The sequence below is a fragment of the Cygnus olor genome, chromosome 5, assembly GCF_009769625.2.
Source record: "Cygnus olor isolate bCygOlo1 chromosome 5, bCygOlo1.pri.v2, whole genome shotgun sequence".
NCBI classification, from domain to species: domain Eukaryota; kingdom Metazoa; phylum Chordata; class Aves; order Anseriformes; family Anatidae; genus Cygnus; species Cygnus olor.
Genome location: NC_049173.1, coordinates 38,627,518 through 38,644,807, shown reverse-complemented (window position 1 = coordinate 38,644,807; position 17,290 = coordinate 38,627,518). Strand labels below are relative to the sequence as shown.

The 17,290-nt window shown below is 38.5% G+C and overlaps 1 protein-coding gene across 23 annotated transcripts in view; it reads left to right on the top strand.

Annotated features, from left to right (window-relative positions):
* Positions 1-17,290, top strand: part of GPHN (gephyrin) — a 333,615-nt gene that overhangs the window by 120,979 nt on the left and 195,346 nt on the right. For 22 of the 23 annotated variants that reach the window (XR_005820015.1, XM_040557299.1, XM_040557318.1 and 19 more), the window contains one exon: positions 11,579-11,657. Coding sequence is in view for 22 of the 23 variants with exons in the window: in XM_040557299.1 (XP_040413233.1) it covers positions 11,579-11,657 (79 nt within the window). In the remaining variant the exon portion in view is untranslated. Of the gene's footprint in view, positions 1-11,578; positions 11,658-11,685; positions 11,712-17,290 lie in introns of those variants that run through there. The other variant, XM_040557308.1, reaches the window with a different exon arrangement.

The window sequence follows — 17,290 nt, the reverse complement described above, 5'->3', positions numbered from 1 at the left end:
ATTTATGTGGTAGTTTACTCTCCACCTGTTGGTAACATCTGACAGTATTTCTGCATTTGCATTCGGTAGGCCTTCCTGCTTAGCTTGAAACACTGCAGTACTGTAAAATGTGGTGGTTGCCTCAAAACAGCACTTCTGAAAGGAAGGCGATGCTTTGCTGGCCGTTCTAAAAGTGAGGCAGGTCTTACAAATTATTTTAATAGGACATTCATAAGAGTTTTCAGCTTGCTGATTCTGTTGCACAATGTAGCCAGAGGCTGCGAATGCTAATAGCGTCTAATGTTAATAGCCTTCCTTTATCTGTTTTGGAAGCCAAGTTTGTGCATTAAAAGCACAGTAAGTAAACATGCTAAATATGAAACAGAAGCCTGTTCACAGAATCATGGAATAACTGAGGTGGGAAGGGGAGCTGTGAAGGCCAACTCGTCCAGTCCCCTGCACGACAGAAGTCTGGTAAGATCGGGCTGTTCAGGGAGTGCTCTAGGTCTGAACTTCCACTAGGGATGGACCTTCCACAACCTGGCTGGGCAGCCTGCTCCAGCAGTTGACCAAAATTAATTTTACATACAATTTCTCTCTATATTTAAAATTTATATTTTATGTGCTTGCATGTAATCATTTGGTAGATATTTACAACAGTTTTATATATAGGTATATATATGTAATTTTACATAAAGTAAAAATTAAAGGAGGGAAGATATTTGAGTACAGAGGTCTTTCTTTAGAAAAGTCAGTATTTCAGATAGATGAAATTAGGATTTGTTTATAAATGCGAGGCTTAATCCCTGTTTTATCATTTCTGCAGTCAACGGTACGAAAAATCTTTTTTCCCACTGATGAGAACTATTAATTGCTATTTGATGAATACTTCTAGAAACATTGAGTGTTGTATTTTTTGGAGGTAAAATCTCTTCCATTTGTAGTTTTTGCTAAGTTCCTCCTGCTTAAGGTTTTACATGAATAGTCCTCTGAGGAGAATATGAGTAATTAGCAAGAAGTCAGCACAAGTCATTAACAATATCTGTTACCATTTTGTAATTTACTGTTGCAAATGCACAGAAGTCAGTAGTGGAAATCTGGGAAACTCAGGGAATCTGCATACCAAATCTGTGCGCCATGCATAGCGGTGAGTTGTAACACAGCCTTTTTTATTTTTTTTTGAATTGAGTGCTGGCTTCGAGGAGAGAAATTCCGGAAAGAACTAGTAAACTGTGTGATGTATGCAGTTTCCCAACCACTCAATAGCCCATTTACAAGGGAATTTAGCAGTATTGAGGAGCTCAGAATACACTTTTCAAAAACAAAAAGTTTAGCAGAGATGTGTTTCCTTCTTTCCCAGTCCTTGACCAAGCAGGGAGGATACACTGCACATTAAGACAACCAGTGTAGCTGTACGAATTAGGCTTGCAGGAGGGCCACAAGAACATGCCGCTCTTCTTGCCACTGTGTCACGCCCAGACTACAGATCATAACCAAACCTCCGCAGCCATCGTGACCGAGGCAGCCGCACGTGCCATGTGGGTGAGCGTAAGTCAGAGCCTGTGACTCCAAGCGCCGTGGCTTGCCAGCAGGCAGGCACACCCTGTCCAGGGAGGCAGGCAGGAGCCAAAGCAGGGCTGTGCCCGTCTCATTGCCTCTCCGGGGCTGCTGCCTTGCATGGGTATGTCGGACAGAGTTGGTGAGGGGGGACCCGTGGCATGCTCCTTCATGCCCTGCTCCATGTACTAATGGGAGGCTGCTGGGTTTCTCTTGAGCTGCAGGAAATTTAAACAGAGAGGAGAGGAGCGAGTGTTTCCATGGCGTGTTATTGTCCTGCAGATGCCAAAATGTGCTGTGGTCCTGACAGCTGATTGATTTGATTCATTGCCCCTGTAAGGCAGCATATTAGTGCTGACAGGCTGTATAGGCTTTAAAGACTTTTCCCGTTTTATTGCTTGCTGTAGGCTGAGAGTGAAATATTGTTAAAGGTTTGGAATTGGCCAAGAGAGGGAACTAATGGCTAAGTGTAAGCAGTCAAATATTAGACAAGATTATCTCCAGAGAATATAATTTTCTGTTCAAGGGGAAAAAAAATGTTGTTGTATTTATTAACATTACACAAGACAGGGCCAGCAGTAAGAAGACAACATTTGTACATTGCAAAAATGTGTTTAGGAAAAGCAAAGACTGTGAGTCACTGAAAGGAGACTAAGTAAGTTAGGTAAATGTGCAGCATGACGATGACAAAAAATCATGTTGAGGTAGCAAAAACAAATGGGAGGAATAATCTTGACTGCTTATTGCATTAGTGATTCTAATTTCATTGTAACTAATAAGAAATGCAATTTTGAGCATGACTAAAATACAGCAGCTTAGAAAGAATACAGAACAAATAGAAAGTTAGGAGCTTAAAAGCGTGGAGGAATGTGCCCAGGAAGAAACTTGGAATTAATGCTTTCTGGGCCCTAGGAAGAAGAGGGTTGTGCAGTGCTAGAAGGCACTCCTATTCCCTGTCTCATGTAACAAGCTGAAGACCTGCAATTAAAGCAAGAGCATTTTAAACTAAAGTCATATTTTTTATGCAATTCATTATTTGTCTTTTAAAATCATTGTTTTAAAGTACATAAAGAAAACTATATGGTGATAGTTGCTTTTTAAACAAGCTCTAGGACTTGCATTAATTTGGAAATGAGTGGAAGGGAAGACTGGACACTGAGGCCCTGGGGAGCGAGGATTATCAAAGTGCCAGCAGGTCTGTTTGCCTTCACCTGTGCAGCAATGCAAAGCCACGTTGTTGTATGCCATAACGTGAAGTGTGGCTTCTTAAATCATATCACTGATTGTGTAAGCTTGAGCTCACAGGTCTAAGAAGCTGTCAGTGTTTTGGGGACAGAAGAAATGGAGAGGTCATGGGAGGGGTTTATGTAAGAAACGCAGTGTTTGGAGATAGAATGTGTCATTCTGAAATTGAAGTTGAGTTTTTCTTGTAATGATTGTGTTTCTTAAGCTGGCACAATGATGTGCAATGTGTTAGCACAGGCATACTTTATTGTATTTGAAAGTGCATCTAGCTGACATTGATTATAGACTTGATTAGGGCACGTTGCAACCAAGAATCCATGTAAGCTGTGTAACAGTGCCTGTATAAATGCTGTGAATTGCTTCAGATGTTGTTAAGTAAGAAAATAAACATCTTTTCCCAATCTAAATAAAACACAAGAAAACTAAGATTAGGGATAAGAATTTTGTGGTTTTTAGAGTAATGAAAAAACTCTCAGACGTCTTTTAAAGAAATAAGTAAAGCTGAAAATCAAGAAGACCTCCCTGTGAGGACCGCCATTTAAAGGAACTGTTCCTGTCATCTGCTCTAAGTACAGCTGTTGCAGCCTGGGATAGAATTAATGATGTCAGAGAAGTCCAAAAGGAGATGTTATTCCTCAAAAGGACTTAGGTGTTTTTCTTTCTTTAGTGTGGTTGTTTGTTTTTAAGTCTTCTCTTGCCCTCTCTTCCATGTGCTGACTTCCTTTTCTTCCCTATTCTAGAATTTTTTGCGGTTTACAGCCAAGGAAGGTGCAGCAAAAACTTCATATTGGAAGTGGTTGCTGAAAAAAACTTACTTCCAGTGAAAAGTAATGGGGTCCAAAAGGAAGCATTCCATCACAAATTTAATGCTCATAGCTGCAAGGAATTTACATTTTTATTGGATGGAAACAATTAGAGGTATTGATAACATGACATCTCCAAAGATTCGAATGTCCTTGATGGCTTGAGGTTTTCCTTCTGAAATTCACCTCATTACTGTAGAGAAGATAGCGTGGTTGAGTTAAAGCTCAGGCTTGTTAGACATGAAATGAATATTAGATTAAAACCCAAGACAAAATTTAAAGCCTAAGGCCACACAAATATTGTGAAATTTAAATGATAAATCATTCAAAAGAGCTATAATCTACTAGACTAATGGATACACAGAAAAAATGGCTCATTTAATTGCTGTTAGAAAATGTGAGAAACCTTGGCAGGGAGAGGAGGGGTCTTAGAGTTTCATAGTCTTCAGAGAAGCTTCAACATAAATTTTCAAGCATTAGCAACCATGGTGTGACTCGGCTCATGTTGAAGAACAATTCCTGTCATCTAAGCTATTCCTGAGTCTGTTGGGCACCAGTTTGTGCAGTTTCCTTGCCCTCACTGTTCTTAGAGAAAGATTATTCATGACGTTTCATCCCCCTATCTCATGGAACATTTGTTTTATTTCTTAAAATGTTCTATTTTTTTTTCCCGTGCAACACTGTCCTTTATCACTTCTCCTTCTGTTTTTATTTTGCTGATGTATTTATATAAACACATCAGCTTCAACCATATCATGGTTTCATTTTGTGAACCTAATCAAGAAGGCTCGTTTCATCTCCTTTAAGAAGTCCTTCTTTTCTTCATCATTGTAGTAGCCCTCCTTTAATTTGGCTTACAGGTGATGTTACTGCTTCCTTATGTTTTTCTGTTAAAAAAAAATCTGTATCGATTCACATTCCCTTTTTTTCGTGTCTAAATGTATTCCTGGTTTATGATCACCCCATTTTTCACTAGGTCATCTGAACATTTCTCTTGTTGTTTTACTCGTAGATGATCTCCTTTTTTATAGTAGTAGTTCTTTGTCAATCTTTGTCAATCTTTGGCATTTTGTAGTATTTCATCTGAAGGGCAGGGAAAGAAGACTTGCTCTGCTCTGTGATCCGATGAAGTGTAGCTTGAAGAGCTCGCTATGGGATATCCTTAAGGATGTGTTCTTGAAAAAATACTTTTACTTAATGTAGTTATACTTTGAAGTTCCCTATATTTCAGTGTGTCTCAAAACTATGAAAAACAAAGCAGATGACAGATGCATTCATCATGTGTAAATGCCAGACGTATGCAGGGAGTCCCACTACTCCTTACAGTCCTTCTGTATTTCAGGTCTGTGAAATGACAGCTGATAAATAGTTTGTCTGCTGTGCCAACCTCTATCTGGTCAGAGAGGATATGGATGGATGTATTGTGTTGGGGTTTGCTGATGGGGCAGAGAACACTTGCGTTGGGTGGATTTTGGTGAATGGAATTAACCAGGTTAAAATAAGCGTGTTCTTGCTCTTGTCTGTTGAGAACTTTTATTTGGGAGTGAATTGTAATACATGAGTTGAAATTACATCTAGTCTTGATATTATAGCTAGTTCTGAATGCCCAGTGAAAATGAGCATTACTACTAAGTGGAAGTTACTGGGTTGCTTTTTTATTTCAAACAGGTGAATCTCAGCAGTGCAATGTCTTTCATCTGCAAGGTCCGTTTGATAGCTTACAGAAGCAGCATTTATCTCCCTTTGTTTTCCCATCAGATTTTTGTGTTGTTTTGTATGATAAAGATTCCCACCAGCAGATAGCGAGTTCTTAGGGAACCAGGCTGCATTATTTCTGCTACTCACAGACAACATATTTTCTTAGCAGTTCCAAGCATTTGCAATTTGCGTACAGACTAGCAGTTCTTTTCATTCTGTAAAAACGTCACAAAGATTTGTGTGCAGATATGCAAGTAGTAAAAGTGCTGCTCGTATAATTAATTGGCTGTCTTTGGCAATAGATCTGGTGAAGGTGCTACAAAATTTCTGTAATGTGCCATCTGTTTTATCTGTTTTCTGGCTGACATGCAGTCACTCGAAAAAAGAATGGCAGTAGCAGAGAAAGAGGGTTCAAGCAGGATATTCATCTCCGATGTTACTGATTGTGGGACAGGCAAGATGCCTGAAAAAGCATTTCAATGGCAAGAGCATCCATCTTTACATTCATAAAGTCTGCTTATAGGACAGCAATTCTGTGTCTGCAGGAGACCAGGCTTTTAAAAAGAGATGTTCTGAGGTCTGAGAAAAAAGTTACCTTTTCACATCCTAAAACCTAGGCTTCTTTAGCAGTCTTTGTTGTTAGCACTTTGTTGTTTTGAAGTCTACCATATGTGCAACTATGATAGGTAAAAGTGGGTGCTTGCTACACTGTGTGTGATAGGCCTCTAAAAGCAAATTATTTGAATCCCGTTCAAATAACCTAAATCTGAAATGAGACTTCTGAATGTTTTATTGCAAGCAAAACCAGACTAGAATACAATGCTGTGCCAGACCAGTAATTTCCATGGCACCCCAAATGTATTGAATATTTATTGTATTTCTCAGCTGCTGAATGAGTTCAGTATTAAAAAAAAAAAAAAAAAAAAAAAAACTATACATATAAATGATCGTATAAACAGAAGAGTAAAGGAGAGAGTTCTGTTACAGAAAATCTGCCAAAAAAATCAATACTGCTACAGACAGATTGCTACAGACAGATGAAGTCCTGCATAAAAGAACTGAACTTATCACTACGATATCTTATCACTAAAAGACAAAAATGTAAGAAATTGATATGTTATACTTCAATGTATACTATTAAATGTTGTAATGATCTATGTATTTTCAGAAGTAATAGTACATCACAATTATCAATTATTATCCTTTTGAGTGTAGTATTTTCATTGTCAGGATGATTTTTATCAAGAGGTAGCCACAACTAGTCTAAAAACAGTTCTGATTTGTGAAAACCAAGAGAGAAATCTGGAAGATTATAATACTTCTGAGTTTTCTAGAACTATGTCTTTTGGTATCAGGGGAAGCAAACATTGTAATGAATTTTCTTTACTATAAGATAGCCCTTCATTTTTTGAGGTAACAGTTGTATTTTTTCTAAAGCATGTGATATGAAAATGACCACCGACAGCTGTAGCAATGGAAGCGCTTTGCTCTAAAGAGGGCTCTTTCATTTATTGGGAGGATGCTGTGTGGGTTAAGTTTTAAAGGGCTATATTATTTTAAAATCGTTGGACATGGGGAAAAAAATTGGGTGAAGTTCACAACAACTTATATCCTGCCTCCACTTGGAGAAAATATTAGTTTACCCTTAGAGTTAACAGTATTTTTCTACTTTGAAAATCATCAGGCTAATAATTCATTTTCCCTCAATATGGTTTCATTTAAAACCTTTAAGGAAAGAAAAGGTTAAAAATGATATGGGCATATTTAGAAGTTCACAAATGTCAAGTGGGAAGGTCTCACAACCATTGTAAACTGTTTTTTTTTGCACATTAGAGTATGAATGGTGTTTTTAACCTTTTCATACAGGATTTTGTACATAGTGTAATTACCAGGTGAGAACTAAATTCCCGTACTGGCTTCTCATTTGCATTACTCCTAGGCATAAGACTGGACTGTGGTCAGAAACTGAACCTCAGCAATGGAAACCAGGAGGTGAATTTAGGAGGGAAGTTGGGAGAACTGGAGCTATAGCTAAAACCTCTTCATTCCTTTTGGTACCTTTAACAAGTCACTTTGAAGTCAAATTGTTGCATGGAAGTTTACTGACCTCTCCTTAGTGTGTTTTTCAGACCATGTTTTTCCATGGTAGGAGACAAATCAGTCTATGCCTATGATATGCATTGTATGTGCTCCATGCATTTTAGGGAGCTTTTACTAATTCTCATTTCTCCTTGTCTGTAAGAAAGTATGGGGGGTGGGGCTGTAATACAGATCAGAAGCTAAGCCACGTAGCATGTGTATGTGTGTTCAGAGGGGAACAGCTAGCAATTCTGTATCTCTATGTAAAATGTGCACTCAACACTGCTTAAAATAACAACTTTTATAAACTTCTGGGGTTTTAAAAACCCACCACACATTAAGCTTTGGAAGAAGACAGTAAAATCCTGTGATGGGCTGTGCGCACATTCATGCAAATCTCCTATTGAAAAGTCTCTCTGATTGCACTTTAAACACAAGAAGCTGGGCATGTCATTTGTGTTTGTAGTACAATTTGTGGCAGTGATGCAGTTTCCTTTTGCCTTTTCTTCTCCTAGACCTGAAAGCACCATTGATCATGCCAGATCATTCTGACCTTTGTGCCATACCATCAAACACAGTTTCAGTTAAAGTCCTGTTTAAAATAAAAGGCTTGCATTTCAATTCAATATTTCAGAGTATACCCCCTTTTAAAAAAGATCCATTGTTGATTTACAGTTTGCTAGGCAGTGAGAAATGCATTAAGAGTTCTGTTTTATTGTTTCAATCCTTTGTTTACTGTGAACACTTGTTTTTTTCCCTTGCTAGAGTTTGCAAGGATGTGAGGGAGCGTGACTGTGCTTGTACGCAGGTCGGTGAAGTACTCTGAAGTGTTCCTGTGAGAGCTGTTAGTCCAACGTTGTTCCACTGAATTATTTCCTTTCACTGGAAACTCCCCTGTTGCTACCAATGCTAGTGATTTAACTGGCAATTATACTCAAATGTTAGTTTTCAGGTGCGGGTTGTTTTTTTTGGTATATATTAACCAAACTGTTGGAGCTTCTTGATTCTTAAAAGTGGGTTTGAGATTTTTAATATTTATCTGAGGCATCAGTGTTTTCTGATTCTGGCTACAACACTAGGCTAAAAAGAGGCTTGCTTGCAAATTTGCAGCTTCTCAATATTCTGACTACTACAAAACGAGGAGATAGAGTTGAGGCCTTTTTCAAAGCGTGCAGATATTTGACTTGAGCTAGTCTTTTTAGCAAATGCTGGTAATGCATATTTTGCTAACTAGAGGAAGGCTTTGAGGTTTTCAACTTGATTCATAAAAATGGCATTATAATATTAGGGTTGAGTTTAGACGAGTAAGACAAAGCTTCTGGCAAATCTGGGCCTCCATTTTAAACATTTATTTCAAACACATCTTGTTTTATGAACTGCTTGAATTATATGCAGACAAATAACAGACAGTTTTACTGATGAAATACTTTTATATCGTTATTTTTTATTTTCCTTTTTAAAAAAAGTTTTAGAATAATTGTGATAGCATCTTCAGTTGTAGTTGTGATTACTTTCAATAGGGAGATTTGGAGGAGACAGTAGAAAAATGCATCACGTTTAGATCAAATATTTCACAGAATCACAGAATCATGTAGGGTGGAAGAGACCTCCAAGATCACTGAGTCCAACCTCTGACCTAACACTAACAATTCCTCCACTAAACCATATCACTAAGCTCTACATCTAAACGTCTTTTAAATGCCTCCAGGGATGGTGACTCAACCACTTCCCTGGGTAGCCCATTCCAATGAGTAACAACCCTTTCAGTGAAGAAGTTCTTCCTAATATCCAACCTAAACCTCCCCTGGCACAACTTTAGCCCATTCCCCCTCATCCTGTCACCAGGCACGTGGGAGAATAGACCAACCCCCACCTCGCTACAGCCTCCTTTAAGGTACCTGTAGAGTGTGATAAGGTCGCCCCTGAGCCTCCTGCTCTCCAGGCTGAACAATCCCAGCTCCCTCAGCCGCTCCTCGTAAGACTTGTTCTCCAGACCCCTCACCAGCTTCGTTGCCCTTCTCTGGACTCTCTCAAGCACCTCCATGTCCTTCTTGTAGCGAGGGGCCCAAAACTGAACACAGTACTCGAGGTGTGGCCTCACCAGAGCCCAGTACAGGGGAACAATTGCTTCCCTAGTCCTGCTGGCCATACTGTTTCTGATACAAGCCAGGATGCTGTTGGCCTTTTATTTAATGTGTTAGAAATGTTTGATCTGTCAGTAGTGACCAAAACATGATCGGCTATCGTTGCTGTTCATGCTGTGTAGTGTTGGCATAGGAGACATGTTAGTACACTACTAGTGTAAGATTTAGGACCAGTCAGTAGGCAGGATGTTCTGCTTCCTGTCTCATTGCTGAACTTGACAAGAGACAAATACAGACTAATCCCCTTAGATGTGTTTTTTTTTTTCTTCCATAAAATCTAGAGTATAGGTTGTTTGCAAGTCTACTGCTCCCTGACTTGCTCCTTTAGCTCAGCAGTTTGAGACTTCATATTCGAGACTCTTGGGTTCCACGAAGTAGTGGGCATGGGAATTAAACATTTCTGAAGGCCCAGGATGTTCATGGGGATCTTCCCTGGCAAGGTAAGTAGCTACTGCTAGCACTGCAGTTAAATTTCAGTTTAGTGCAGTGATAACGAGTAAGTTGTCTCTAGAGGAAGAAGCCAGAAGTCCTGAACTTTGTTGGCACGAGCAGCTGCTGTAAGCCTGAGGCTGAGAGGCAATTACCTCAGCGCCTCCTCAGCGGCCTTGGGGGGGGTGTCCTGCTGGCCTTTCTGGGATTGCTGGCCATTACAGCATTGAGGTGCCAAGCGGGTAAACTTGAATGTTATCAACACTTTACAAGTATGTCTGTTATTATTGTCGTGTACTGTTAGCTGTCAGGCTGTGTGAGAGAACCCCTGCTGCCCCAGCCCTTTCTTCAGGAGCTCTGTCCTCCAACAGGCCTTTCCCAGCAGGCTGACAGACTTCAGGCTCCTGAGGCGCGTCAGCAGTGAGGGTACAAGCTGAGGGTTGGCTGGTACAAGTGCTTTGCAGTTTTGTAGTGGGTTGGTGGGGCTGTCACGGTGTGCATCGTACTCTTTGCAAATAAAGAGCATATTTTGGGAACGACGTGCATTTTTTCGGTGTTGATAATGCACATGAATACTCATAGATGTAAATTGGAGAGAGTATCGCAATTAGAAGTAGGAACACGTGCTTTTTGCAGATGATTTGAAATGCATTCCCTTTCGTCAACTGTAAGAGAGGCTGTGTTCTGCATTGGAAAGTGAGCAGTAGTGCATTTCTTCATGAACTTCCCTTGGTCTGTCAGATTACCTTGCTAATTATGGCAAATTGATCTTTACACTGATTGTGCTGTATCACAACCTCTGTGTTCTTCAGAAAGTTCAATGTAGTCAGAAATAACTATAACTCCTTTGAACTAATGCTGATTTATTAGAGCATTTGTACCAGTACTTTCTTTCAGCCTCTCAAATTGACTGTCACATTGAGAGAAATGAGCCCTTGTGTGAATGGAGTACCTGTGCTAATACAATTAGCAAAGAGAAAGGATTTGGAGTTTCAGGGGTGAATCATGTCATTTTTTTTTATGTAGTGAAGAAAACAAAAACACACCAATACTCTTTTAGGCTTTTGTGAAATTTACTGTGTTGCAGTTTCTTTAATTGTTGCAGTAAACAAGGCTGTTTCATAGGAACTTTGTAAGTTGACTATAAGCCATTTGGATACATTTTTGCTCTTAACTGTTTGTTTTGGCAATTGCTTGTATTAAACATCTAACCCATGAACAATTGTAATCTACAATGTTAAACACATAGCAACTTACTGTTTCTGATTAGCTAAAGAATACAGAACCATGCATGATTAAGGATTCTCCTGTTAAGTGTGTCGGTATCTGTGTATATTGTGCATCCAGGGTTGCATTTGAGACTTCCTGTACATGCAAATGTAGAAGTATTAAGGACACTAGCTTGAAGCTGCTTATTGCTGTGTAATCTGTGATATATTGTTTATCACTTCCCATTCAGTTGACTTACCTTAAAATTAGGTGAAATGTTGCTGAAAATCAGTCTTCCTATGTGAGTGTCAAATTACACCCAACACACAAAAAGATTATTAGTTAATCAACAGAACCACATTTCATTCTTAAATTTCCACCTCTTTTGTTTCTCTGTTTTGTTTTGTTTTTTAATTTTATTTCTTTTTTTTTTAGTGAGTGACAGTTGCTTCAGGAACCTTGCCGAGGATCGTAGTGGGATAAACCTTAAAGATCTGGTCCAAGACCCTTCTTTGTGAGTATCTGGCTCTTATTGCTAAGCAAAGAAAAGCTTCTTCATGATATCATTGTGAGTAGTTTTGTAATTATATCAGTAGTATGATGTACACTTACTGCTTTAGTGATAACATGCTTGCCAAGTTGTTAGACTTTAATACAGACGCATATTAAAACCATGTTTTCTATCTACTTCTGATCATGAGCTAACATCCAGCGAGCACATACAGTAAAGGGTACAAAGAGCAATCACCAGAGGAAACAGATTGTACATCCAAGTATTTCTGTGGAAGACCTATATGTACATCGTCACCCCTCTTTGTTGAAGTAGGAGCCACCAGGAGATTACTGGATAATTATGTTATTGTCAGTTATCTTAATGTTAAGATTTTTTTTTTCTTTGTACCTGATTACATACAGCTGATACTCATTCCTTTTTCCACTACTTATTTTGATTCAAGTATATGGATGATCTATTTTTTTACCCCATGGCAAGACTAGTGGTCTTCATCTGTGTGGCATCTTCCTCTAAAATAAAATTCAATCTCATGAGCTCTGAGCCAGACTTGAATTTTATAAAACTCTTGTTTATTCTATTCAGTTAATTTTAGTACTGGCTGAAAATGTTCTTGCTAGTGTGCCCAAGTGTACCACCTGTTGTGGAGGGAAGGAAAGGAAAGGAAAAAATCACGTCTTTTTAACAGGAATAATAGTGCATTCCTCAGTGAGTCCTAACATGTTGGAGCCTGTACGGCAGCAGGGCACGTTTTTTAGCAGTGTTTGGGAAGTAGTAGCAAATAAGGCATATTTGACATCTTGTTTCAGTTACAGGCGATTTTTAGTAATTGAAGTGGATGCAGAATGTTCTGTCACACTGATTCAGATAAATGGCATTATGCATGCATACATGCATTATTGGGAAATTTTTATGTAGTATATTTAATATATGATAATTTATGCTTCCGAAATGATAGAAGTACAGGGGACAAGTAGAATTGTTGCTTGAGATTCACAGAATGAATAAAAGAAGTAATTTTTAGATAATTTACTAAGTTTTAAGTGTCAAAATTGAAGGACTTCATTTTCAACCAAAGTTTGTCTTTGAGGTGTTTTATTTTCCCTTTGATAATTGTATGTGTTGTTTTGAGCTGCAAGTAGGCTTACGTGCTGCACACAGTTTTGGTTTTGCACCTGTGGAGATTACCTTCAGAAAGTTACTTTCGTTACATTTGGTGTAGAATGATGATTTTCCATGCCATTTACAGAAAGTGATGAAATCTTCCAGTTTCCTTCCCTGAACATAGCTTACATGAAGATTTCAATATATTATTATAACCCATAAAATAAAATAAATGGATTTCTGTTGCTTATGACAGAAGCGTAAGTGACTGCAAAGTACCCCTTTTTATCACTGACTTTGAAAGATTGGATACAGTCAAAAAACTTCCATTAGTTCTCAAGGACTGTTATGACATTTCTATTGTATGACAGGAAATAATGCAAGAAAAGTCTACTTTTTTCTGCCTGATGATAGGACTATATATACTTGGTTTTGTCTTTCCAAATTGACATTCTTGCAGTTTTAATACTGAGTGCCTATTAAAAGTTCTTGCAAAATGTTGTAATTGTGTGAATGAGTCTTCAAATACAAAGAAGTAATCCAACATGTAAAGCTGTATTGTTCAGCCCAGCCTTTTGTAGCCGACTTTAAGGTGCCATGGTTTCTGAATCTTTCATGGTGCAAGAGAAATGCAAAAGGACAATATGGGGCTGAAGAATGACTGTCAGTCAAAGAGATGTTTTAACCTTTTCTGAAATAAAATAAAGTTTATTTTAAAGCTTTAGAGTATTTGGCTAAAATTTTCACCTGCAGTGGTTAAATAACAAAATAACATTTAGTTCATCCTCTTTAATAGTTTAATATCTACAGTTTAGGATTTCTTTGGTGCTTATTCACTCTGACTGTAGATCAACTGCCTCTTTTCTTTGTAATCTCATATCAGATACCAACATCAGATTTACATAAAAAAATCTGGTGCTCTCTCTGTGAAGGCCTCTGTCACTTGAAAGGTTTGGAGTACATTAATAATGTATGACACTAATAAAGTAGTTTAACAAAGAAAGTGCAAGAGATTCTAGATTAATTAGCATATAAATACTTGATTAGCGTATACTTTTAACAGGAGCTCACATTAAGAGCAGATAGACTTGCAGTCAAGGTAGAAATACAATATAATATGCCTAGAGCACAGTATCAAAAAAAGTTTGTGTTTTTCTATTAGGATGGTTTGATACATCGTGTAAAATACATTTTGAATAGTGTCCATCTCTTGTGAGACTTAGCTGTTTGTTACAGTTTTCTAAACTGTATTGGCACCTCCCTTGTTTGTCACTTTTAGCTCTATCACAGACAGAATTTCTCTTTTGTTATTGCAGAAAGCTGTCAAATGGAGTCTTTTTCTGTAGGGCTTAAAGTGTGGCTTTACATTGAAATGAGTCTCTGTACTGATAGCATTGTAGGGTTTTTGGATTAGTGTCTGATTTATATCATGTGTGCTTAATTATCAGGGTAGGTTTTTTTTTTTTTTTTTTTTTTTTTTTCTCTCCAATTGATTTCCCAGCTAGAGCTGGCTGGACTCTGTAAACCTGATCTGCTTTCAATTCTGTCATCATGGGTAATGAAGGCTCTGCTGCCCAAATTAGGAGACTGAACCTCTCTTTCTATTTGTATGTATCTTATTCTGTCAACGAAAATAGAAATGCTGCTTAAGAAAAAAAAAAGCAAACCTATCAAATAAACAAAATGTGGAGTTACTGAGTCACTGTGGGAGGAGGAAGCATGCAACAACATTACACTTAAATCTCATTTTGTAGTTAATTACAGAAAAGTTGAATTTCAACAAAAAGTTGATTAGAAGCTCAACTGGAAAGCTCATTTGAGAGTTCACTGCTATTCTTTATTCATTGCATAAGCTGATGTTGCTGTATACAACAGCCAGTTTTGGAAACAAAACTTTAAGATACGGAGGTGTGTAGGAGAACAGCAAGAGAAGACAAAGTGCGGTGTGTGACATGTTATTTCATTTAGAGAACAACAGCGGAAAAGAGAAAGTAAAAATTGCCTACAGAATATACAAATTATTAGAGATTGTTTTTTGGAGGCTGATGAGGAAGAACTAGTTCACTTTGTAGCAGATGAGATTGTTTGGATAGTTAGAAAATAATTCTAAATGTCAGGATGGTAAAGAAACTGGAATCTATTTCTGAGAATGTCAGGGAGAGCTGTGCAGATTACAGTCTCTGTATATCTGATGTTATATATGTCTAGAGAACTGGAAGGGCAATTTTTTTCCTTTCTTCTGCGAAAAAGGAGTGCTTTCTGGTAGTTTAGAATCAGCACAGTTAATACAACCAAAAACCAGGTAGAACTTAGTATGATTGCTATATAGGTAACTTCACGTTGGTATGAGCATTCAAGACTATGATTTAGCTTAGATGATGCATGCACTCCAGCCCTGCCTACCATTCAAGTAACACGGAAAAGATAATTAAAATTCTGTATTACATAAGGGGAGCTTTATCTACACGAGAAGACTATAGGTGTCTTTCCATGAATGGTCCTACACAGCCCAGCTGCAGATAGGCAGCATAATTGGAGGAAGTAGACTGGTTGTTCTTCCGTGATGGTGCAGATGTTCTTCAAACTATTTTGGGCTGAGGTAAAATGCAGTGGAACAGCCTAAGATGCTAGCAAGGTCATGATCTTGTGGGGAGATCCTTGAGGCTTTGTAGCAAGGCAGAATTCCTCAAGCTGGTGCTCAAGTAAAGACAGAAAGTTGAGCAGTTCAGTTTGTTCCTTGCTTAGGAGTGGACTGAAGGCTGCCCTCTTTCTTCCGCTCCTTCTGAGCAGTGAGGATGGAGAAGAAAAATGGGCTAGATAGCATTCAATATGGCCTCCTGAAATTCCTCCTGGGTTCGTTACTACTAAATTTCTTCTAACTGTAAGTTACTTCAGATGCATCTCTGAAGCATGAACCATCAGGTCGTTAGAGGATTAGGTTTATACCTCCACCTACTTCAAGCAGAAAATCTAGGTGTAGACATTGCCAAGTTTTAGCTCTTTTGGTCACTTTATGAGATGTTCCTTTCAGCTGTAGCCTATATGTAGACACACAGTTTATAAAATACTTGTCTGTACAAAAAGGAGGATGCTTTTAAACTTTCCATGCACTTCAGTAACTGCTGCCACACACATTCACTGATACGCATTTGTTTTAGGAACATCTTAAGAGATTCTTTGAGATGAACAAGATCTAAGAGATCGTGAATAATTTCCTTCCTTCTAGGCAAACTGACATTGCATCCGAACTGTGTTTCATATCTCCTTCAGATTAGCTGACTTTAATGAAAAGATGGGATATAAGTCAAAAAAGGAAAAAATAGGTAACTTCAGACAGGAGACCCGAAGTTGTTGTCATACCTATGTACTGCAGAATTTTTTTTTTTTTTTGCTTTTGTAAAAGCTGTGAGAAGCAAATGTTATTCACCCTCAGTGTAACTGTATTAGAAAGACAACCAAAATATTAATCCAGGAGTTTAACAGGTCTGTGTCAGAAACTCTTGGATGAACACTGAATTCCATTTGTCCATGGTAGAACACAGAAGAAGTCTTACAGAAGTCTTTGTCACTGCCTTGTTGTACCTAGTTTCTCCTCACATAAAATACATCTTTGGGGAAAGAATTATGAGAGTATTAGAAGTTGTCACTCAATCTCAATGACTGAGAGCCAGTCCTCCGAAGATGAAGAAAGTAATTCTTGAAGAGCTCTGATCATTTATCTCACTGAAGACATAAGCTGTACTGTAGGTTGGAGACCTGATAAATACAGTGTTAAGTCTGTGGATGTAAAATTTGACAGTGTCTTCACTTGAAGGAAGCTGTCTAGCAGTTGATGATTTTTACCCACAACTGTATGAACAAGTCCCCAAGTGTTTTCCTGTAAATGTTTCACAAGGGGCTTGCTGTTTAGGCATACTGATTATTTGAGAGAAAACCACTTGTCAGATCTTCTTTATTACACTTTAAGAAAACAATTTTCTCAACATACAAGTGTCCTTGGCAGTTTGTAGCAAAAATTGCTCGTGTTGCATGCATTTTTCTACGGCTCTTTAGGCTTAATGGCTCATAAACCTATAGCAATGCTTAATCCATCTGAAGCAAAACCTTTGCAGTCTGTGGCAAAGCAGAATGTCACAAAAATATCTACCTTTCTTAAGCACTTAGTAACTTTCAGCTACTTATTTTTTACAGCTTGCCTCAAAGGAGTCTTCTCTAACCTCTTTAAAGGTCTAAGTCAATTTTACCTACCAATATTAGCTACGTGCAGGAGAAACTTGTCTGCTCTCCTCATACGGTTTCCAAATTCTACAAAAGAATTTTCTTCTGTTTACTGTAGCAGCGCTCCGCAGTAGCCTGCAAGTCAGAAATTGCTGAGCCGATCAAGGAGCTGAAGAAGTTGCTGTGGAAGCAGAGGCTGTGCAGCCCCAGTACTGAGCCTGGCCTGGGAGGCGTTGCTGCGAGGAGTGGGTTGTTGCCTCCCTGCCATGGGCTCATCCCTTCTCTGCTGGCACTGCCTGAAGTGCCGTAGCCTA